The sequence below is a fragment of the Callospermophilus lateralis genome, chromosome 8, assembly GCF_048772815.1.
Source record: "Callospermophilus lateralis isolate mCalLat2 chromosome 8, mCalLat2.hap1, whole genome shotgun sequence".
In the NCBI taxonomy this organism is placed as follows: domain Eukaryota; kingdom Metazoa; phylum Chordata; class Mammalia; order Rodentia; family Sciuridae; genus Callospermophilus; species Callospermophilus lateralis.
Window position 1 is genome coordinate 57,707,562 of NC_135312.1, and position 25,946 is coordinate 57,733,507.

Sequence of the window (25,946 nt, forward strand, 5' to 3'; positions counted from 1 at the left end):
CTGTGACACCCGTCGCCATCCCAGCCATTTATCTACACCACCACCCGCCCTGGCTGTCAGTCCAGTCCTGACGTCCCTCACCACCGGGACGCTGAATGCAGCAGGCTACAGGCTTCTTATTGCTGCAGCCCGCCCCATCCCAACTATGGGGACTGAGGGAGTGTGAACTGCAGCCTGCCTGGGAGGTTAAGATTTTCAGTAGCGAATGTGTATGGGTAAACTCCTACTATGGTAGAAAAGAATCTGTACTCCCTACCTCATTTGCTTATTATTATTTTTTATTTTTTTGGTACTGGGGATTGAACTCAGGGGCACTCGACCATTTTGTATTTTATTTAGAGACCCAGTCACACTGAGTTACTTAGCACCTTGCTTTTGCTGAAGCTGCCTTTGAACTCGCCATCCTGCTGCCTCAGTCTCCTGAATCCTGGAATCACTGCAACAGGCTTCACAGCATTTTAAATTAAATTTTTTTTTTTAAAGAAAGAGTGAGAGAGGAGAGAGAGAGAGAGAGAGAGAGAGAGAGAGAGAGAGAGAGAGAGAATTTTTTTTTATATTTATTTTTTTTTTAGTTATCGGCGGACACAACATCTTGGTTTGTACGTGGTGCTGAGAATCGAACCTGGGCCGCACGCATGCCAGGTGAGCGCGCTACCACTTGAGCCACATCCCCAGCCCTTAAATTGTTTTAATTGCTTGAATTAAAAAAAAAATTTAAAAATATACCTTGACATATCATATTTCATATATTTGATTCAAGTGGGTTATGAACTCCCATTTTTCCCGTATACAGATTGCAGAATCACATCGGTTACACATCCACGTTTTTACATACTGCCATACTAGTGTCTGTTGTATTCTTCTGCCTTTCCTATCCTCTACTATCCCCCTTCCTCCCCATAGGGGAAAAATGGGAGTTCATAATCCACTTGAATCAAATGTATGAAATATGATATGTCAAGAGCTATGTAATGTTTTGAACAACTAATAATAAAAAAATTAAAAAATAAAAAAATAAAATAAAATAAAAATATACCTTTAAGTTGTAGATGGGCACTACACCTTTATTTTATTTATTTATTTTTATGTGGTGCTGAGGATCAACCCAAGGCCTCACTCATGCTAGGCAAGCATTCAACCACTGAGCTACAACCAGCCCCTTGCTTGGGTTTTGTAAAGGGCAAAGGAATTTTTCTTTTCATTTCAAGATGGTGATATAGAGAAGGTTGCTTTCCTGGCTGACGCATGGAATGAAACCAAGAAAGCAATTAAGCAGCTTTTTAGTAAGGTGACATAGTGGACTAAGAATTGGCTTCTCTACCATAAGAGTGGAACTGGGGAGATCCCTGGTTACAGTCTTCCAGTGTGAACTGTCAAATGCTGGGCCCTGGAGATGTGCCAGACCAATTGGCATTCAGTGAAGAGGCTGGAGTCCACCTAAACCTAAACCTCACCTCCAAAAGTTCCACCTACAGGATTACCTCATTCACTCTAGCAATCCACCCACAAGGTGAGGTATCACATTGGTCCAGATGATCGCACCTAACACTGCTGAGAAAAGAAACTGAGAATCTTTTGAATTCCAATGGAAACAATTCTTTAACTTTTCATCAAAAAAATTTTTTTCTTTTCTCTGTTTAATTGTGACTTTAATGGTTCATGGACATGTATACATATTCATATTAGTATTTTTCGCATTTATATCATTTTTGAAGCCAGTTATTTTTCATGGATCAATTTTTTGAGGTCTAGGATGTTTGATTAGTCTATTACAATTTAGTTTTGTGTTCTCTTAATTTTTAAATTTTTACTTTATATATATTTTTTGTCAACTGTCTCCCTTGATTCTTTTTTCTTTCACTGACAGTCAATCTCTATTTTTTACCCTTCCTTTAATTTTTTACTTCTATCTTCTCCTCTCTCATAATCATCATATCCTATATAACTTTGTTCTCTTCCTGTCCACCATTTGAAATTGTAAACCCTTTTGTAAACTTACTGTTTTTATTGTAGACAATAACTGGTCATATAATTTCTGTTTACTGTGTCAATTAATATTGTAGACATCATAGCTGGGACTATTTGGTTTAATGTTGTATGTTGTTTGCACTGACTGTTGTTAAAAATTGTGCCAAACAAACTAAGGTACTCCAATAACATCCAAGACACCACAGTGGAAGAAATGTCAGAGAATGATTTAGAATATACATAGTTAAACTCATATGTGAGGTAAAAGACAATGTAACGAGTAAAATCAGACAGAAAATACAGGAAAAGAAAGATCACTTCAATAAAGAGAGATTCTGAAAAAAGATCAAGAGAAATCCTCAAAATAAAGGAATCAATAAACAAAATTAAAAATTCAATGAAAGACATCACCAGCAGACTAGATCACTTGGAAAACAGTTTCAGGCAATGAAGACAAAAATATATAATCTTGAAAATAAAGTTGACCATGGAAAAAAGTTGTTAAGAGACCATGAACAGAACTTCCAAGATATATAGGATAACATGAAAAGACAAAATTTAAGATCTATCAGGAGAGATGAAGCCTTAAAGATACAAACCAATATCAGAAAATTTCCCAAAACTAAAGAATTAAATGGAAAATCAAACACAGGAGGCTCATAGGACCCTAAATAAATAAAATTGCAACAGACCCACACCAAGTCATATCACTATGAAAATACCTACGCAGAGAATGAGGATAGAATTTTAAAGGTTGTGAGAGAAAAATGACAAGTCATATTTAGAGGAAAACCAATCTGGATCTCAGCTGATTTCTCAACCCAGATCCTCAAAGGAAGTCTTGGAATAACATATACCAAAATCTGAAAGAAAGTGGAGGCCAGCCAAGAATACTATACCCAGCAAAATTAAGCTTCAGAATTGATGATGAAATAAAAACCTTCCAAGATAAACAAAAGTTGAAAGAATTTACACCTAGAAAGCCTGCACTACAAAACATACTCAATGAATTATTACATGAAGAAGAAAAGTGAAAACCAGCAAAGGGAGGAACTACACTACAAGAATAGTCAATCAAAGGAGAAACTAATTCAAATTAAATAAATAAAATATATCAAAATGACAGGGAATAAAAACCATTTCTCAATAATAACATTGAATGTAAATGGCCTCAACTCGTCAATCAAGAGACACCAACTAGCAGATTGGATTGAAAAACAAGACTCAACAATATGCTGTCTCCAACAGGCTCACCTCATAGGCAAAGACATTCACAGACTGAATGTAAAAGGATGGGAAAAAATATATTATTCACATAGATCTCATAAACAAGCAGGGTTTCTATCCTCATATCAGATAAAGTGAATTACAAGCCAAAGTTTATCAGAAAGGTCAAAAAAGGACATTTCATACTGCTTAAGAGAATTATACATCAACAAGACCTAACAATCACAAATATTTATGCCCCAAACAATGAAGTATCTACGTACATCAAACAAACTCTTCTCAATTTCAACAATCAGACCACAACACATTAATACTGGGTGACTTTAGCACACCTCTCTCACCACTTGGATAGATCCTCCAAACAAGAACTAAATAAAGAAGCTGTAGAACTAAAAAATACAATTAATAATTTAGACTTAACTGACATATATAGAATATTTCAACTTCAACAAGAGAATACACTTTCTTCATAAATACAAAAAAAGGAAATAATACCTTGCAGTCTATAATAATTCAGATAATAATTGCCTGAAATTAGAAATCAGCAATAAAATACAAAATGAAAGCTACCCTAACACCTGGAGATTAAATAATACACTACTGAATGGCCAATGGATAGCAGAAGAAATCAGGGATAAAATAAAAAATTACTTAGAGGCAAATGAGAATAGTGACACAACATATCAAAATCTCTGGGCAATTATGAAGGCAAAAAAAAAAAAAAAGGAAAGTTCATTGCATTGAGCACATGCATTAAAAGAATAGAAAGTCAACAAATAAATAACATAACATCACATCTCAAAGCCCTAGAAGAGAAGAACTAATCAATGCCCAAAGCAGAAGACAGGAAATATTAAAATCAGAGCTGAAATCAATGAAATTGAAACAAACAAACAAAAACTATTTAAAAAAATGGACAAAACAAAAAGTTGGTTCTTTGAAAAAATGAAAAAAATGATAAACCCTCAGCCAGCTAATGGAGAGGAAAAAAAAACTCAAATTACTAAAATCTGTGCTGAAATAAGAAATATCATGACAGACACTACTGTAATATAGACAATAATCAAACACAATTTTGAAAATTTATACTCTAATAAAATAGAATATGTTGAAGACATCGACAAATTTCTAGAGACATATGACCTACCCAAATTAAACCAGGAGGATATAGAAAATTTAAACAGATCAATTTCATTGCGTGCCAAAAAAAAAGGCCCAGGACCAGATGAATTTTCGGCCAAATTCTACTGACTTTCAAAGAAGAACTAACACCAATCCTCCTCACAATTTTCCATGAAATACAAAAGGAAGGAATGCTTACAAAATCATTCTATGAGATTAGTATCACCCTAATACCAAAACCAGACAAAAGACATATCAAGGAAAGAAAACACTTCAGACCAATTTCCCTGATAAATATAGATGTAAAAAATTCTTAATAAAATTCTGACAAATCACATCCAAAAACATATTAAAAAGACAGTGCATCATGATCAAGTGGGTTTATCCCAGGGATGCAAGGTTGGTTCAACATATGGAAATCAATAAGTGTAATCCATCACATTAATAGACTTGAAGACAAGAATCACAAGATTATCTCAATAAGATGCAGAAAAAGCATGTGATGAAATACAACATACATGCATGTTTAAAACACTAGAAAAACTAGGAATAGTAGGAACATACCTCAATATTGTAAAAGTTATAGGTTAAAACCAAGGCCAGCATCATTCTAAATGGAGAAAAATTAAAAGCATTTCCTCTAAAAGCTGGAACAAGACAAGTATCCCCAAGAATCTTTCACCATTTCTATTTTACCTAGTCCTTGAAGCTCTACCCAGAGCAATCAGGCAGAAGAAAGAAATTAAAGGGATATGAATAGGAAAAGAAGAACAAAAATATCCCTCTTTGCCAAGGACATGATTCTATATTTAGAAGATCCAAAATATTTCACCAGAAAATTTCTAAAACTCACAAATGAATTCAGCAAAGTAGCAGGATATAAAATTAACACCCTAAATCAATTGCATTCCTAGACATCATTTATGAATCAACTGAAAGAGAAATTAGGAAAACTATCCCATTCACAATAGCTCAAAGAACAGAAAATATCTGGGAATCAATCTAACAAAAGAGGTGAAAGACCTCTACAATGAAAACTACAGAACACTAAAGAAAGAAATTGAAAAAGACCTCAGAATATGGAAAGTTCTCCCATGTTCTTGTATACACAGAATAAAGTGTCCAAATGGCCACAGTACCAAAAGCACTATACAGATTTAATGCAATTCCTCTTAAAATTCCATGACATTCTTCATGGACATAGAAAAATAACTGTGAAAATATGAGGCCCAGAATAATCAAAGCAATTCTTAGCAAGAAAAGTGAAACAGGAGGCATCACAACACCAGATCTTAAATTATACTACAGAGCTATAGTAACAAAAACAGCATGGTATTGGCACCAAAACAGACATAAAGACCAATGAACAGAATAGAAGACACAGAGAAAAGCCCACATAAATACAGTTTTCTCATACTAGAGAAAGGTGCCATAAACATACATTGGAGAAAAGATAGTCTCTTCAACAAATGGTGGTGGGAAAACTGGAAATCCATATGTAGCAAAATGAAATTAAACTCCTATCTCTCACTGTGCACAAAACTCAACTCAAAGTGGATCAGGTACCTGGAAAGTACCTATACCAGAGACCCTGTGCCTACTAGATGAAAAAATAGGACCATGTCAACTTAGGAACCAATTTCCTCAACATGACTTCTAAAGCACAAGAAGTAAAATCAAGAATCAATACATGGGTTGGTTGGTATCAAAATAAAAGCCTTCTTCACAGTAAAGGAAACAATCAAGAACGTGAAGAGAGGGCCTAAGAATGGGAAAAAATCTTGGCCACCTTCACCTTCACATCAGAGGATTAATCTCCAAGATATGTACTCAGAAAATTTATCACCAAAAACCAACCAAACAAAAAAACCAATCAATAAATGGGCAAAGGAACTGGACACTTCACAGAAGAAGAAATACTATCAGTCAATAAATATATAAAAAATGTTCAATATCATTAGCAATTAGAGAAATGCAAATTAAAACTATACTGAAGATCTCTCTCACTCTAGCCAGAATACCAATTATGAAGAATACACGGAACAATAAATGTTGGCAAGGGTGTGGGGAAAGAGGCACACTCATACCTTGCTGGTGGGACTGCAAATTGATGCAACCACTCTGGAAAGCAGTATGGAGCTTCTTCAGAAAACTTGGAATGGAACCACCATTTGACCCAATTATCCCACTCCTCAGCGTATTCCCAAAGGACTTACTGTCAGTATACTGTAGTGACATGGTCACATCAACGTTTATAGCAGCTCAAATCACAATAGCTAAGCTATGGAACCAACCTAAATGCCTTTAACAGATGAATGGATAAAGAAAATGTGGTACATATATACAATGGAATAATTCTCAGCCATAAAGAAGAATAAAATGATGGCATTTTCCAGTAAATAGATGGAACTGGAGACTATCATGCTAAATGAAATAAATCAATCTCAAAAAACCAAAGACCAATGTTTTCTCTGATATGTGGATGCTACCTCACAATAAGCAGCGGGGAGGAAAGAACAGAGAAGTTCACTGGATTAGACAAAGGAGAATAAAGGAAAGGGTAGGGGGATGGGAATAGGAAAGACAGTAGAATCAATCAAACAAAACTTTCCTATGTTCTTAAATGAATACATTACCGGTTTAACTCTACATCATATACAACCACAAGAATGGGAAGTTATATTCCATGTGTGATATGTCAAGATACATTCTACTGTCATGTGTGACTAAAAAGAACAAGTAAAAAATTGAAATAGATGTGGGATATTCTAAACACCAATGATAAAATATGAATAAATCTACAGCATGACAAAGTACATTTCTTTGTTTCTATCTAATCTTTGGTTAAAAAAAGAAAAAACAAAAACCCTCTAAAACTATGAACCCTAGAGAACATGTTCAAAGATGTTTATTGCAGCAAGGTTTTTAAATAGCAGGAAAAATAGAAACAATCTTATTGCTTTTGGGTAGGAAAATAATAAATTGTGGATTTATGAATTAGCAATGGAAACTCTGACATGATTAAAATGAAAAGTATCTTTATTCATCAACAATCTGTTACATGGTCAGCAAAATAATATATCCAATGATATTTTTTATGTAAAATTTTAAGATACTAAATAATACTGTATACTATATATATGCAGTAAAAGAAAAAAAAAGCTACTGGAATGATAGCATCAACTTCAAGATAATCATTGTCCTGAAAAAGGAGGAGATTTGGCTGAGTGAAGCTATAGTTTTTATGCTTAAATATTCCCATTCTGAATATATATACATTCATATACATACATATGTCTTTATACTAAGGTATACATTAATAGATTAATATATATGTATATATGTGTGATGTATACATAAAACATTGAATAAAATTCAGGGATGGTTTTCATTATTTTCTATTCTGTGTATTTAAAAAAATTACAGCTCAAATTATAGTTTAAAATTTTTAACAAGAGGAAGATTCACATATCCTTAAAATAAGAAGTTGCATCAAATATCATCATTTACCTTTATGTAATTATTTTAAAATTCCCTTTTTATAATATTTCCCAGATACAAATCATGGTTTCCATTTTGTCCTTAATTTTCTTTGCCTCCTTGGCCTAAAAAACCTCTGAGGTTAACTTAGATACTAGTAACAGTAGATATAGCCAAATTACATCTTACTAAGTTAGAACTAGCTTTTTAGATTTTTCTAAATGCTTAGTACAAATATTTTATAAATATTATGAAAGGTGTAAAATGTAGACAAAAAGAAAATCTAAATTCAGTTATATTCCATCATTCAAATCTAGCAATATTTTCATAGGCATATTTTAAACTTGTAAGACGCACCATTATTTTATATACCTCAAAGAAAAACTCCATTTAAACTATGACAAATGCTCTTACCAGAATTTTAAAATGTGTATGTATTCGATAAGTCTTTTGTCACAGATACAAATATCATACATTTATTCTTTTTTTTTTAAAGAGAGAGAGAGAGAGAATTTTCTTTTAATATTTATGTTTAGTTTTCGGCAGACACAACATCTTTGTTTGTATGTGGTGCTGAGGATCAAACCCGGGCCGCACGCATGCCAGGCGAGCGTGCTACCGCTTGAGCCACATCCCCAGCCCTCATACATGTTTTTTAAGAAATGAAATCAACTAAGGCATTGCTTAAGTGTCTTTAGATTCAGAGTTAGACTTGAGTTGCCATTTGATTTGGCATCATAGATGCCCATTTTCCACAACACACCACTCCTCTGTGTCATTATGAATCTTGGTGATCTACAGTATTTCTGAGTTCTCCACTCAAAAAGGGTCTTGTAAGGTGTTGATCATGTTGTTTTTTGATCAAGTGCTGAATACTGGGATGTAATCAGCTTATGAAAATCCACTGAGCTTGTATGCTTAATAATACTTGTATATTTCTGATGTAGGTTTTTGATTTTCAACTGATGTCAACTGAAGATTTTAGACCAAGTTTGTGAGAGTGAAGGCAATGACAACTGTTAAGACTATCATCTGGCTGCAAAAAATTTTTTAAAAATCCTAATTTCAAAGATTTTTAAAAAAAGGTTGGGGCTGTAGCTCAGTGGCAGAGTGCTTGCCTAGCATGTGTGAAGCACTGAGTTTGATCCTTAGCACCACATAAAAAGAAACAAATAATATAAAGGCATTCTGTCCATTTATAATTACAAACAAAAGTTTTAAAAAAAGATTTTTTAAAAAGGTAAAAAAAAAGTCTTAAAATCACGTTATATCAGCTTACAATTTTTAAAAAAATAGGGTATATATTTTACATTACTACATTGTTATATCTTTAACTTATCAAAATGATATTGTTTAACAGTTGAATATTCCACCAACTAACTATATCTCAAGTTGCTTAAGTATTCCCATATTTTAGACCTTTTTTCTGTACCTATTCTTGCCATTGAAAATTATAGTGAATATTTACCTATAGATAGTTTACAGATTGCAAATAGTCTATCCAAATTCCCTCTCACTTCCTTCCTTGCTAACATAAGTTCAGTTCTGTTGAGATGATTATGGTCCATTTCCTGCTTTCTTGGTTTCTCTTAATAGTAGGGTGGCTAGTTAATCCATATAAAGTATGAAGGCTGTTGAAGGAATTCTATGAAAGCTCTTGTTTTCTTAGAAAAGGGATAGATATGGCAATGTCACTTCAGTCCCTTCTTGCTGCCTTAAACACAGAAGGCAAGGTATCAGCATTATCTCCATTTTATAGACCAATCTGAGATGCAGAAATGAGTGAGTTCCACATGGTCATACAGCTGTCAGAGCCAGCATTCAACATGGTCCTACTTCAACACACTAAGAATGACAAAGCCAAAGAGGAGCCTAAGGTCCTGGTGTCATTATAGAGAAGCTGAACCCAGAGAATCAACAGTCCATCTCTACACTTGGTGAGACAAACTCCACTTTGGTTAGGATATTTTAAAATGCATACTGTTTTTTGCAGCAAAACAGTCACAGACACAGCTATATTTTGGATCATTTTCTCAGATTAGACTTTCCAAAGTGGATTTCAGCCAAAGGTTATGACTATTTTTAAGTTCTTGGTACATAGTTTCCCCAAAGAATTGTACTAATAGTACTTTTGCTAATATCAGGCATCATTGGCTAGAACCAGAGGGTCCCAAACAAAGATGACTCTAGCCCCAATGACTAAATGAGGGAAGAGAGTAATTAAGAAGACAAAGTTTATTTAGTTTATTTTGCCTCTTACATAATAACAAAAATGCTCCAAACACTAAAGAAAACTATATTTAATATTTGGTATATTTTCTCTAGGGCTTTTATTATTTTCCATTTTCTTACATGTAAAAAACTTTGTTTTTTGTTAAGTTATAATATGTATTTCTATTGAAAACATTTTAATGACTATATAATATCCCATCATGTAGATAAATCATAGTTTACTTAAACATTTCTGTATTGAGATCAGACTGACAAAACACGAAAGTAGAATCAGCAAAAGGAAATAAGACTACCACACAAAAAGTGTCCTATAAGAATTTATTCTTTTTCAATAATATAGCACTAGCTGTGCTACTTTTGCTTGCATTTTAATTCAAGTGCAGACCAAATACTACACTAGTGAAAGTTGTTTCCAACTTTGATCTTGTAAAAGAAAAAGCTCTAGGTCATTGCCCTATCTTCTTTTTTCAGTTGTAGATGGACACAATACCTTTCTTTATTTTTTTATGTGGTGCTAAGGATCAAACCCAGTGTCTCACATGTGCTAGGCAAGCATTCTACCTCTGAGCTATAACCCTATCCCTCTTCTTAATCATATTCAAGATATTTCTTAAATTTCTGAAAGTACAGAACTATGTTATCTACATATATTTTAAACATCTTATTTAAAATAGTTTTAATACTCAAAATGACTTAACATAAAATTTTAGTTAAAACAATTGCAATGTAATATCCTATATAAAAATTTTCAAGGAATTAGAATATAAAAAAATTAAAATTTATATAACAATAACCTTTTAAAAATCATACTAAAATTATTTCAACTTTTAAACCATGACCTTTCTTGTACAGTTTGGGAATGTCTTCCTACTGGTTGCCCTGACCATCATAAGCATCAGTTTGTTAGCAAACCAGCATTGACCTTCCTGCCAGCTGATCTGTCCCTTCCTTAGGATCCCCTAATACTGTACTTTTTTTTTTTTTAATACTTTTAATTCTAGATGGACACAATATCTTATTTTATTTGGTGCTGAGGACAAAACCCAGTACCTCACAAGTGCTACGCAAACACTCTACCACTGAGCTACAACCACACCCTGTGCTGTGATTTTTTAATTGACAAGATTATATCTATTTATGATAGACCATGTGATGTTTTAACATTGACATGTATTGAGAAATGACTGAACTAAGATACCTTTATATCACCTCACATACTTTTTTGTGTAACTGTACCTTTCTGACAACTTTTTGTAAGCTGCTTTGTATTATGAAGTCATTTTGTGAATCTATTGCCTTCAATGCACTGAAAGTTTCAATATGGGACAAATGGTGTCTACAAACCACACAGCATCTAGCAGAGTACTTTGTATACAGTGGGTATTCAACGTACATTTTTATACTTCAAACTAGTAATCCAAAAAATTGGATTTGAGGGATAAAATATTTGTAGCAAATGTAATTACTGTTTTATTTTAAATAAATTAAGCAAAAATCAATGTAACAGGTAGCTAATTTTTGATGAGAAATTTGCTGAAACCTTTCTTTGTGTCAGATAACATGGTAAATGCCTATAAACATTAGTTTTCAAAATTCTCAAAATAGTCAGTGAGGGAGCTGGTATATTTACAGACAGAAAACTGACAGAGATTAAATCATATGTTCAAACATTTTTCTAGTCCCTCTATACCATATTAGACACTGAATTACCACAGGGAATATAGCAGAGAACAGATCAAAATCTCTGCCTCACGTGGAGCTAATTTACTAGTGGAACTTAGTAAGATCAGAGATGACAGGTCAGCATTCCAGATTTACAAACCGTTTTTATATATTATGAGCTTGGACAATGCGAGTGCATCATGACATGGACACATTCTCAGTGCTGAGGAAAGTTCGAGACTAAAAAGTTTTAAACATTGATGACTTCTTCAAGATTAAAGTCACCCCACAAAGTTACTTGACCTTTGCTGGCTGCATCCAATTTTTGAGAATTTGATCTTCAAATTAGCAGTAAAAAGAAAAATTCTCAAGAGAAAACTGATACATTATTAAAAGTAACCAGAAATAAGAGACTGTGAGATTAAAGAAAACAGTTAAGAAGAATTTATCTTTTAAAGCCAGGTACCTTTATCTTGCATATAAGTCTCAGGCTAGTTAAGAGCAGGGTGAGGCTACAGCAGAATTGGAGTCAGAGCACAGAAAAAACTTTGGCATCTTGGTAACTAAGTAGGGTGGGGAAATACAAGGGAAAGATGAAACTTCCAGGCACCATCAGAAAACACATAGCAAAGCTGTGGACACTATCTACTATGCTATATTGGATTTTATTCACTTTCTGGCTCCAGACACATGAGATACCCCATTTGAAAATACATAAAGAAGAGGGTCTGAAGCTGGGTATACACCTGCAATCCCAGCAACTCAGGAGGCTGAGGCACGAGGATCACAGGTTCGAAGCCAGACTGGGAAGGTGAGACCCTATCTCAAAATAAAATTTTAAAAAGGCTGAAAAGGGGGCTGGGGTTGTGGCTCAGTGGTAGAGTGCTTGCCTAGCATGAATGAGGCATTGGGTTCAATTTTCAGCACCTCATATAAATAAATAAATAAAATAAAATTCCACCAACAACTAAAAAATATATGTTAAAAGGGGGGGGGGGCTGAGAATGTAGCTCAGTGGTTGAGTGACTGCCTTAGCAAGTGCTCAATTCCCATTACCACAAAGGAAAAAGAAAAGAAAAGGGTCTGAAATAAACACATTTGCATTGAGCACATCCCATGAAACAATCAACTTGCTGGGAGTTGACTCTTATATTCAACTAACTATCTTACAGTGATCTGGAACATCTTGGGCAAAAGTCACAAAGTTTCATTCAAATAAAACTGAAACTGAATTCAGAAGATGAACAAAAAAATTGCAAAGGGAACAGGGGAAGTGATTTTAGAAGTTGTTCTAACTCTGGACATAAAATTGCCCTTTACTCAAATTTGAAGTAACATATAACAAATTTCTCATCTACCACAACATCAGCTAAAAAACCTAAGGTAGAAGGACCAAACTATTTCTAAGTGCAATTAATTGAATGCAAACAAATTGTCTCCTGAAATTGACTTAAGTGTGACTGGTAAACAACATACACTATTGCACATACAAAACAGTACCTATTTGATATTAGAACCCCTTTATTGAAGACAAGGCAAACAATGAGTTGAAAATATGATAAGAGTCCAAGGAAGCTGAGGAAACTAACAGGAAGAGCACAGATCAAAGGATGAAACAAAGACATTTCAAAATTATAATTTATCATTAAGGTTATTTTAAAAAATGAGGTCTGAAGAAAAAAATCCTTTACATAGCATTAAAAAAATATTGAAATCTTTTGGATAGACTAAAAGAGCTAAATTGTCTACCCAAAGTCTATACAGCAGGGACCTGTTTTTAGCAGGTAAGCCTATTTACAAGTAAGAACCTCTTACTCTTGTAACATCGTCCTGTTTTGTTTTAAGAGAATACATAACTCCCACCCTTGCAGATTTAGTCCATCAGGCCTCAGTGACCCCACAGTAATATAAACCAATCTCTGCAAGAGAACTATTTACAATGAACTGTAAACACACATATAATACCTGCCTCCCTTCCCACACTAGTTGTGAATGCTTTGAGAGAACTGGCTATGGCTCATTTAATTTTATATTTAGAATGACACTTATTAGGCATTCAATGTTTTTCTTTGCATGAATGTTTAAATGAAAATGTTTTTATAATATCACTACTATTTACATTTTAAATATTCCCACTACTACCCATCTCCAAGTTAAAAACACCAAATTGCTACCAAGTTTACTGTGGTTGTTACCATATAGTGCTTCTGGACTTTTTAATATAAGAAACATTCTTGATTTACTAATTTTCATAGTAGTGACACAAACTTGGCATTCTCCTTGAAATGAAAAACTTGCTTGGAAGTTACTTCATCCTTTTCCTCTTTTTCAACAGCGCATCTCGTAATGCCAGCTGGAAGGTAAGAAAAAAAGTGATAAGTCTTGAGTATCCCATTATGTTAATTTGGTTATAAGGAATGTACAAAAAAGGAATCACTAAATCATAAATCATCCTGAAAAAACTACAAATAATGAAATATTCCCTAATAGATCCAATCTGTATTCAGGGTGGGGGCCTCTACACTGCTAGGAAACATGCAATGCTCTTAAATACTATTCCCAACTCATGGAAACAAGGCTCACAACTAGAGCAGGTGTATCGAATGTCACGACTTGCATATCACCTGTCTCCGGGGATACTGCTCAGTACTACTCTGACCTACACAGCTCTTAATTTTTAAGAGCTGTGGATAGGACATACTGTCTAAATTAAAATAGAAAAGCAGATCTTTATTCACAATCATCTTTTATAAATCATTTATATCCTACTGAACATGAGCACCACTTACACATTTTTTTCTTTTTAAAATTTTTTCACTAAGGGTCTTGCTGTGTTGCCCAGGTTGAAAAACTTCTGGACTCAAGCTCTCCTCCTACCTCAATTTCCTGAGTGCCAGGAATACAGGTCACCTTTCCAAGATAAACTAAACATATGGGCCATTTAAAGATTACCATTTTCCTCAAAAACAAACAACAAAACAAACAAAGATCCCAGAATATTACAGATTATCAAGAAAAAATCCAATTTTCACAAAAAGAATAACTAAGGCCAAGACACATTTTAAGTATGTGATGAAAACTATTCCATTAATTCTTCAGCACTACTCTTTGTCCTTCAAACTTATAAAAGTCTCTAGATTATGAATTTTAACAAGGAATGATTGATATGATTGCTTTGTTAAAAAACATTTTTTGGATCAAAACTGCATGGATTATATCTAAATGTTCAACCCTTTTGGATTCTATGATTTAAGTTATTGATTCTTTGTCTTTAGCTTGTACATGGGCTTTGTATGTCTTTGTATCTTTGTAGACAGGAAAAATAGTATCTTTAAGAGAAAAAAATTGGCAAGTTCATTTTAATCTAATTTGGCCAAAAAGAGGTATTTCTTTTCTTTCTTTCTTTCTTTTTCTTTTTGACACTGGAGATTAAACCCAAGGGTGCTCTACCACTGAGCTACAAGCCCAGACCTTTTTATTTTTTGAGACAGACTCATTTGTTGCCTAGGCTGGCCTCAAACTTGAGATCCTCCTGCCTTAGCCTCCAAAGCCACTGTGATTATAGGTGTGCACCACGATGCCTAGCTAAGAAGGAATTTCTCAAGACTTATTTGTGTCTTATTTTCTATCTGCATACTTCATTTACTGTGTCTGCTCATGTTGTATAATGATTAAACAAATTAATGGAAAGCTCTGGTATAGTTAAAGCCATATTGCAAAAAATGTGTTTAAACTAATATTGGTTGCATAGATTTAATTTTGCTCATTAAACTATAATAGCACAGATGACTCTCAGAGGTCCTTTTCCCCTTCAATGCCACCAAGTGAACACAAGGAACAGGTTCAGCCTCCTCTTTTCATTTAAAAATCCCTATAAGATCTTTCTCTCTTTCTCTCTCATATGCTTTACTTTCCTCTTCTAGTCTCAACCCCAGATCATTTTATTTATTCTAAAAATTTATAGTAAGACTTCATGTACATATTCTAGTCAAAAAAGATCTTTTATTTCAGACAGTGAAATACCACTGAGGGGCAAAGGAAAATGTGATGTGATGCTGCATCCCCACATAGAGAATGGGTCATGGGACAGTTTGAGGTTGCTGTACAGTAGAGCTGATCATTATGGCAGCCATGAACTACATGTGGCTATTGAGCATTTGAAACATGGCTTGTGCTTACTTAGGCAGTACACATACTAAAACTGGAACAATACAGAGAAGATGAGCATTTCAAATTGAGATGTGCTAAAATGTAAAAGAGATGCTGGATTTCAATTAATTCAAATATAAGAATGTAAAATATCTTATTAATAATTTTTATATTGATTACATTAGAATACTATTTTGATATACCAGGTTAAATAAGATATATAATTAAAAAAAATTTTTTTAGTTATACATGGATACAATATCTTTATTAGTCTTTATTTATTTTTATTTGATGCTGACGATCGAACCCAGTGCCTCACATGTGCAAGGCAAGTGCTCTACCACTGAGTCACAACCTCAGCCCCAAATAAGATATATTATTAAAATTAACTTCATTTCTTTTTTCTTTAAAAATCACATATGATTTGTATATTTCAATTGAACAAAATGTTCTAAAGAAGGAGAAAACAGAAAATATGAAACCCAAACTTTTATAATAAAAGAGACTTTAAAGAAAATATAAGGCAAGGAAATATACACAGAAATTGATTAATTTCAGTAAGAAAACTAGAGAACAGGAAATAAGATTTTAAAAAATATTTTTAGTTATAGACAGACACAATATCTTTATTTTATTTTTTTTCTTAATCTATTTATTTATCTATCATCTATTTATTTATTTATTGGTACTGGGGATTGAACTCAGGGGCAGTTGACCACTGAGCCACATTTTCAGCCCTATTTTGTATTTTATTTAGAGACAGGGTCTCACTGAGTTACTTCACGCCTTGCTTTTGCTGACTGAGGTTGGCTTTGAACTGGTGATCCTCCTGCCTCAGTCTCCTGAGCCACTGGGATTACAGGTATATGCCATCTTGCCAGGCTTCTTTTTTATTTTTTATGTGGTGCTTAGGATTGTGGTGCCTCACATGTGCTATTCAACTGCTCTACCACTGAGCCACAACCCCAGCCTGGAAATAACATTTCTGAGTCAAGGTTTATGTCCAACAAACTCTAAATTTATTCTTAAATAAAAATTCTTTACTCTTTGAGAGAGAGATTTTATAAGGTATTGACAAGGCACAAGGCAGGGCTTTTTTATTTGCTGAAAATGGCATGTTAAAAACCTGGAAGTAGGAGCCAGTTGGCACACGCCTGTAGTCCCAGCAACTTGGGAGGCTGAGGCAGGAGGATCACAAATTCAAAGCCAGCTTCAGCAACTTGGCGAGGTCTTAAGCAACTTAGTGTGACTGTCTATAAATAAATTTTTTTTTTTTTTTTTTTTTTTTTTTTTAAAGGGCTGAGGATTTGGCTCAGTGGTTAAGTGCCTCTGGTCAATCCCAGGTACCAAAAAACAAAAAAATAAAAACAAAAAAAAAGAAGTAGGGGATGGATGACACACTTAGCTAAAATGTAGGCAGGTCACATAAACTACATAATAGAGCAAGGCCACCTAAAATAGTTATTAAGGGCCAATGAAAGTTAGAATGATGGGCTTAAGTCAATTTGTGGCAAAATTTAAAGTACTTCAGCCTTTATTAAATATGCCATCACTTTATTGCTTACGTGATGTATTGACCCACAGCGTGGAAGATTTTTAAAAAAAGATAGGGAGAGTTTAAACAGTAATTTTAATTGACCTAATTCAGGTCAACCTGACTTGGCTCCTCCCACACAGACATAGTGCTGCCCTAGAGGACAGGCTGTAACATTCAGACTTGGCAGGCTTGTCATCTATTTAGGAACACTGGTTTAGAATGAGGGACTATTTTAGCCTGGACCTGATTTCCTGGAGATTCTTCAAAATGATGTTTAGATATATTCTGATATGTTCTTCCCAGGAGGGAAAGATACAAAAAAGCATAAATCTATTTTACTACAATGAATTACTAAAATAAGCAAGCCATTTGAGCAGAACAGGATTACCATTCAAAGGCTACAAACAAATAAAATGAAAACCCAAAGGCCTGTAAACAGAAAGGGTTTTGCAAAAGGGTATAAATATATAGGAAGGGTTATACCAAAATAGAAGTTTGTTTTGGACTGTTTTCCTGAAACAGTTTCTGATGTATTACCACACAAAATCACTCCTTTCTAAAACTCCCAGGCATACAATTGCTAAAATCAATGAATTTCAACAGTATATTTCACAGATCAAATGACAGATTATTTTAGCATGTGGTACTGGGAACTGAGCCCCAAGACCCTCTACCATTGAGCCACACCCCCAGCCCTTTTTTATTTTGAGACAGAAGCTCCCTAACTTGCCAAGGCTGGCCTTGACTTGTGATCCTCCTGCCTCAGCCTTCTAAATCTCTGGGATTACAAGTGTGCATCACTACAGCTGGCTATACCCCTTTACTGACAAAAAAGAAAAATGGACACACAACCCCTAACCCACCTGTCACACAGTTGAGTCCCAACTAAGTCAGGTCCAGGATTTATGTGGCATGACTGCCTCCCACCTCTTGATGTTTTCCAACAGTGCCCATTAGCACCAAGGTACACACTGTGGTAGTCTTCAGAAAGCACAACTCATCTCAGATATAAGTGGGCTCAAGTTATAGTACCATTCCAGCCACCCAACTTTAAGTGGAACTCACCTGTTTTTCTCGGAAGGAACGCTTGTTTTTTGACCGGACATTCTGGCTATACCGCATCATCATAAAGTTCTTCTGTTTTTTCTTCTCTTTATTTGTAGAACTAGAAAATGGATTCACTTTGGTTTTCTTCTTCACAAATTCCTTTCGATCTGTCTTTCCAGCCTATCAGCACAAAAAGATTGATATTTGTGAAATAACACACTTCAGAAGATATCTAATCTAAGTCAATGTCTCCTCTCTGCCAGGCACTCTATCCGACACCAAGGACACAGCACAGACAGAACACAGTCCTTGCTCCCTAGGGCTCAGACCCAGTGAGCAATGGCTGAAGTACTGCAATGGAATAAGGAAGCTCAGTGGAAGGAAAAGTCATAATTCAGCCTGGTGAGGTAAGAGAGGTTCCCAGAAAGGGAATTAAGTAAGCTAATTTTTTTAAAACAGATAAAAGCATTCATGGTGGGGTGAATCTCCTAATACCATGAACATAGTCACATGGTATGTACAGCAATCAAAACTCATCTACTACAACATCTAATATCTGTACACTTTATTCTGTTAATTTAAGACATTTAAAAAATTGCCATTCTATGGCTATACAAAATCCAGATTATATTTCATTTTAATGTTAATGTATCACTCACCATAGCAGTTGCTAGCCTTGTCTCCTTGTCAGATTTTGGCTTTTTATGAAGGCGTTCAATGTCCCGAAGAGAAAGTAATTCACCCCTGAGATAAGGAAAAAATAAAGTAAGAAATAAGGGTGCAATTCCTTTCCCCGAGGCTTTCATTCACACACAAGCTGACTGAAGACCTGGTAAAAATGCATTTTACCTGTGCTCCTCATCACTGTCTATTTCAATGTATTTTCTTTTTTGGGCTTTCCCAGGGGCAGCATCAAGTTCTTTCCTCATTTGGGCCATGCGGATTTTCTGGAAGTCTTCCTGAGTTAAAACTCTACTAGTGCTGATGGCTGCAGCTTTGGCTTTCCGCTCCTCGATGGGCATGCTGTTTAGTTTCTTAGACTTAAGAGTACACAAACAAAGGCTTAAATGGCTACCAGCTCAAGTGAGAGCTCAGCCATTCAAATGTTAGTCTCCCCACAAGGTCCAGCAAAAATTATATCTTAATAACCATCAGAGTGATGCACTTGTAAGAGGAGATTTTATGACTTACAATTTCTTGCTGCTCTTCATCTGAAGAGTGGTGCACATCAACCCATTCACCATCGGCATCTTCCTCCTCACTGAGACTGGTACTTTCCCATTCATCTGTGTGAAAAAGAGCTTAATGATGTAACTACCACTTTATGTTGAATATTTACAACTTGAAATAAATCATGCAATGGAAAAGTAAGGTAGTGAACCTTACATACATATTCCACTGACAAAAACTTGAGCAATGTTTGTTGTTAAATAAGCCATCTCAACTTAGTTAATTTAAGGAATAAGAACTATACACTGGGGTTGGGGTTGTGGCTCAGTGGTAGAGCAATCGCCTGGCACATGCGAGGCCCTGGGCTCAATCTTCAGCACCACATAAAAATAAATAAACTGTCATCACAACTTGGCAGAAAAGGATCATTCCCCAGAGTTAAATATCACAGCCAAAAAATGTAGCCTACATGGAAATCACAAAAACCATGACTGACTTCAGAGTCCATGTTCACAGAGCCAACTGTGCCCATCAGAATGGCACTTGTAATAGAGTTACTTTGGATTAGGTAAAGGGGAATGAAGGGGAGAGGGTAGGAAGGATAGTAGAATGAATTGGGCATTATTACCCTATGTGCATATATGACTATATGACCAATGTGATTCTACTGCCATGTATAACTAATTAGAACAACATAGATCTCACATTATATAACTGTTTATCTATGAAAAACATGATTCGATGGAAGTTCACTAACCAACCATTCACTAAGCAGATCTTGGGGAATTGTGCAGATATTATTATGCTGTGATTGGTTAGTGATTCAATGGTAAACAAATGAGATTTGGTCCCTGCCCTAATAAAGCTCATGATCTAGTAAAGATGACAGACAATAAAGCACATTTAAAAAAAAAATGGCGCTTATACATTTAACTTGGGCATATAGCAAGTATCTGACTAACTCATCTAAATATATTTATGCATATATGAGAAACTAGCTGCAGTTATTCAGAGAATTAAATAAAAGATTCTGGGCATAAAATAACCTTATAGACATTTCAATAAAGTGGCTCCCTGGGATCTGTAAGACAGTGTCCCAACTTTTTAGTCTGGTATATATAAAATCACCCACATAATAATGTTTCCAGTTCTCTTTCAAGTCTCCTATCTTGCCATGTGGTTTTCTCCCTAAATAATGGTGAAATAAAATGAACCTTCATAGCTTAGAGATATAGCCTAGGGACAGAGCACTTGATTTGCATGCATAAGGCCCTAGGTTCCGAAGTGATAAAATGTGATAATACCTCCTCCTCTGTAACTTGAAATCAAAACTATCAGATGTTATTTTTCCTATGTAATTTAAGAAAGGTAAAGTTAAAGGACTGGAAGACTTCTAATATGTTTTCTTCAGAACAGTGATTTAGATGTAACCAATTGGGATTTTATAGCTAAAAGTCTATTTGTATATAATTGTTAACTAAACTATAAAGTTGCAGTAAATATATTTACAATGATAAAATGTTAAAAATTCAAAACAAACAACAACAACAAAAAAGGTCCTGGGTTCAATTTCCCCAGTACTATCAAAGAAAGAAAGAAAAATGAACCTTCATCATTTTCTGTTTTCTCTTCCTTCTCAATTTCCAGAACCTCTGCTCCTGGAATGTAATCTTTAGCATCCAATTCACCATATTCTTGTACTCTTGCTTCAACAGATGCTTCTGTAGGTTTACCCTAAAGGAAAAGAAATTATTTATAATAAAGTGCTCATATTATAAAACATCAATGATGAAAGGTATTCTCTAAGATTATGAATTGAGATGGGAGCACTACAGAAAATGGAAATAATCAAATAACAAAATATTCTGTTTATATCTCAGGTCAAAGTAAATACTGAGTCAGAATGCTGTCCACTATTTTCTCATTTCTAATCCAAATCAAGAAATTGGCAGCTATTAAAGAATAACTGTTCAAATATTTTAGGTGTCCAAAGTACCATCTCTTTCTTTATATACAAGCATCTTTCTGCCCTTGAAAGAGGTAGTACCTGGCTGGGAAATAGTCTTGTTTAATACTGACATCATCAGGTTTAATCAGCTTGATAGGTTTATAAAAAACAGTAATCATCAAAGAACACAAGTCAACTACAAAATATTTAAGGTAATGGTATTCAATCAATTGTAGTCAAACTTTAAATAAAACCATGTGTTCAAAACCAGTACTCAAAACTATCACAAATACCTAAATCCAAATTGTAATAAAATTCAAAAGACCATAACCTTTAGACCAACATAAACAGGGTTCACCTACCCGGAATTTCTTTTGTAACATCTGAGGGTTCAGTGTCCGGAAGAGCTGAATCAGAGTTCTAGCAGACATCATCACATCTACAAAAATAATACCTTTAATTACAAATTCTGGAGCAAAGAAGGTAAAGAGGTAAAGAAGCAAAGAGGTAAAAACATTGTACTCTTTGGCTTACAGAGAATAACATGCAACTTACTCTTATCTTTATGTGTCTTATATTGAGCCAGGTCTTGGAGAAGTTCTTCAGTCATGGCGAGAGGACATCGAGCTGTTATCTCTTTTATAGCATTAATTCTAGAAAAGAAAAAGTGGTGGTTAAATCTAAGAAATTTTTCAAAAAAAGAATCAAAAGGAATACAAGTTGCGTTTTATGTGGCCTAAGTTTCTAAAACTGCAGTATAGTAGAGAATGTTAAGTGGGTAGAGGGCTTTTAGTACAGCAATTTTTGCTGCTAGTGCATGAAGAGCAATGTCAGGAAACTAAATCATGGCAGTATTTATTTGCCAACCCTAAGGAAAAAAGGGACTAATCTAAACAAGAGAGACGGAAAATCTTCAGGCTATTTTCCCAGTAACATTTCTCAAGGGAAATACAAAGTAACTGTTTAGTATATCACTTACTTACCAAGATGATTTAGTCATTAATAATTTTTAATTAATCAAAAGGGCCACTGACTTGCCCTAAAATTGAAGATTGATTCAATAATATATCACTTATTCCAGGGTAAGACAAATTCATGGTGGAAGATAAAAAAACAAAAACAAAAAATACTGAGGTAGCCAAATAATCATTCAATTCAAAGTGTAAAACTAGTAAAAAAAAAAAAAAAAAAAATTCTGATTAGAAGAATAAGCAGATTATCTCTGGTTCCCTTCTCAAAATTATGACCAATAAAATAAAAATATCAAGCCTCCTCAAAGACTCAACTGCTATTCTAGAGGCCATACTATCAGCTGAAATTACACAACTTGGTAACTTAAAGCAAATCTAGTACATTAAAAACATATCTACTGCCCCCAACCATGTTCTACATACCCTACTGTCATGACTTCCCCAGAGTTCTTGTCAGTAACAAAATTGTTGGCCACGGTCATGAGCACGGATTGAATGATCTGAGTTGGGAACAAAAGAAGAGATGAATATAAGTGAAATGTCTTTACCCACACAAACACCTGAGGATGAAAGAACAACAGATTATTCATAGTGGAAAAATAGCCTTCCACCTTCAGTTGGGAGTTGGAGGAATCGTGACTAAGAAAGAGAGATTAAAATATGAACTTTGGAGTTCAATCTTTTTTAACTTTTAAAATAAATTTTACTTCTCTTTAATATCATTTTTTAGTATAAATGAAAAAAAAAAAACCCTGCTTTGACACAGGATAATCCAAAGCTGTTTTAATCAAAGAAATTACCACCTTTGAAAAATAATTACTATAAATTGATATTGTTGATCTCTCCCAATCACAAAATTATTTAGCAAACTAAGTAGAATTCTCAACTTGTCAAAAACAAAACAAAACAAAACAAAACAAAAAAACCCCAACTTCCACTTTCTAAAAACTGTACAACTGAACTTCTGTATTATATCTTCTTAAGGGTTAGTTATCTCCTCTGCTCACTTAAAAAGGAATAAATAAGTATATCTAATAGGGGCAGGCACTGCTCTGTGTGCACTAGATCCAAAGTTCAGGTTAAGAGTTCTCACCTTGGGAGATCCAAGATGATGGGCCAGAGGAGGCAGCATTCTGTGTCACCCTGTGACCCGGGTTTCAATTTCTGGGAATATTGCTTTGGTGAGAGTGAAGGAGGACCCCTTTACAGCTGATCCCGCATAGGAATCATGGCCACCTTGCTGCACAGGGACCCAGACCTCAAGCGTTACAAAAGGACTCCTGACTCCCGACTACCGGCCCACGCAGGTCTCTGGGTGCCTTAGCGCAACCACCAGCATCAACAACCACCAGCATCAGCGCCGGCACAGAATTCCCATACGCTGCTCCGACGAAGGGCATTAAGCTGCTACCCACATGCAAGAACTCCGGGTGCAACTCCCATGTGGACCCCCCAGTCGCCTCCATCTTGGGACTCGCAGCTACTGCCATAGTCCCCTATTGGAGATAAACTGCCTGCACCTGGGGATATCACAAGCTCTGAAGAAAGCTGTAAGCAACACACTGCATGCCTCAGAGCTCATCTCTGAACTGATGGTACAACGCCATCGCTCGGCTCTTCCCACCTGACCTGACACTCCATCCCTGAAAGCAGTAGCCTCCATCTCGGGTCATCTCCATCACCACCTTTAGTCTGGGCAACTACAAGTTCGAAACACCAGATAGCGAGGTACCCATAGTTTTCTAATTGCCCCCCAACCCCCAGCAGCTGCTAACTCAGCAGAGTGAGTGTCTATTACAAAACAACCCTCTGCTACAGGTGTGCAGCCATCAGAGTACAACACACAAGACTCCCAGAGAGAAAGGTTCCTGGTTAGGAAGTAGAAAGGGAGAGGGTGAGGGAGATAACTTTAGAGACTGATTTAGAGGGCAGAAACTGTGAGGTCTATAGGCAAGATGAGGAAATAAGACCAGGCGCTCATATCAAAGGAGATCCTTGAGGTGCAGTCTCCCAATAGGACAGGCAGGTGCCATACCCCACTTCTAGGTGCCCTGCACCAAGACCAACCCTCACACCCTGGTAACCCACACCATCCTGAGGGCGGAGATGCCAACTAAGAACTGACAACTCCACCTACTGGATGAAAAGGGAAGAAATATACTGATCTCCAACCAAAACAATCCTTGTTTCTCCCTTTGAGATTTTTTTTCCTTCCTTCTCCCTCTTTATTCTCTGGCCCTCACATCCCCAACATATTTGAAACCAAGTACTTTGCATGAATTAGGATATTGAGGACTGAGATGACTGAATAGTATATTACAGTTGAGTTGTATATTCTTTTTCTTGTTTTTTCTCTCCAATTTTTACTATTTTAACATTTTTCTAATACATGGGTTTGTCTTATGTACTCTACCGTCTTCCCTCTTACTTGTCTACCCCAAATTACTGCCTCTCTATTCTCCTGCTACTAACCTTCTTCTTTAGATTTCTGTTTCATACTTCCTAAGATATAATAACTCCATAACCTCACCTCCTACCTCCTCGGCATATCACCTTACACCTCACCCCTGGTTCTGTGTACACCATCAGAAACTGTAAACCCTTTTACAAACCTACTGATCATATTGTAGATAATAACTGAATTCACCATTTCTGTACACTGTGACCAAACTATAAACGTCTTAATAACAACTATTTGTTTTTAGGTGGTATTTTGTTTATATTGGGATCTGTTAATATTGTCCTTCTCCTCAAAGATGAGGTATTGGAACCCTATAGGGGCACTATAAACCTATAGGGTAAAAACAGTAACGCCTCAGGTCTATAGAGATAGAAAGGAAAAGACACGATCAACATGAAAAGACAAGGGAAGAAAGTGCCCCAAACAAATCAAGATACCACATCATTAGAATCCATGGCCAGCACAGCAGAGGAAATGACAGATAAGGAGTTCAGGATGTACATGATTAAAAGTTTCTGTGAATTTAAGGGTGATATAAGAGAGCAAATACAGGCAGCAAAAGATCATTTCAACAAAGAGCTATGTAAGCAAATATAGGAAGCAAAAGATACTTTAATAGGGAGATAGATATTCTGAAGAAAAACCAAACAGAAATCCTTGAAATAAAAGAAAAAATAAACCAAATTAAAAGTTCAACTGAAAGCATCACCAACAGATTAGACCACTTGGAAGACAGGACCTCAGACAATGAAGACAAAATATATAATCTTGAAAAGAATGTAGACCACACAGTGAAAATAGTAAGAAGCTATGAGCAAAATATTCAAGAAATATGGGATAGCATAAAAAGACCAAATTTAAGAGTTATTGGGATAGAGGAAGGCATAGAGTTCCAAACCAAAGGAATGACAATCTATTCAATGAAATAATAACATGAAAAACAAATTGGAAAACCAAATTCAAGAGGCTTAC

General features: G+C 35.2%; 1 protein-coding gene across 1 annotated transcript in view; it reads right to left on the reverse strand.

The window, feature by feature from the left end:
* Positions 1-7,385: 7,385 nt before the first annotated feature.
* Sdad1 (SDA1 domain containing 1) overlaps positions 7,386-25,946 on the reverse strand; it is a 48,299-nt gene continuing 29,738 nt past the window's right edge. Inside the window, exons 14-22 of the mRNA XM_076864560.1 lie at positions 22,937-23,013; positions 22,098-22,195; positions 21,905-21,981; positions 21,202-21,328; positions 19,616-19,710; positions 19,274-19,464; positions 19,084-19,168; positions 18,443-18,604; positions 7,386-14,044 (exon numbers count right to left, since the gene is read on the reverse strand). Of these exons, the coding sequence (XP_076720675.1) occupies positions 13,997-14,044; positions 18,443-18,604; positions 19,084-19,168; positions 19,274-19,464; positions 19,616-19,710; positions 21,202-21,328; positions 21,905-21,981; positions 22,098-22,195; positions 22,937-23,013 (960 nt within the window). The 3' untranslated portion in view covers positions 7,386-13,996. The remainder of the gene's footprint in view (positions 14,045-18,442; positions 18,605-19,083; positions 19,169-19,273; positions 19,465-19,615; positions 19,711-21,201; positions 21,329-21,904; positions 21,982-22,097; positions 22,196-22,936; positions 23,014-25,946) is intronic.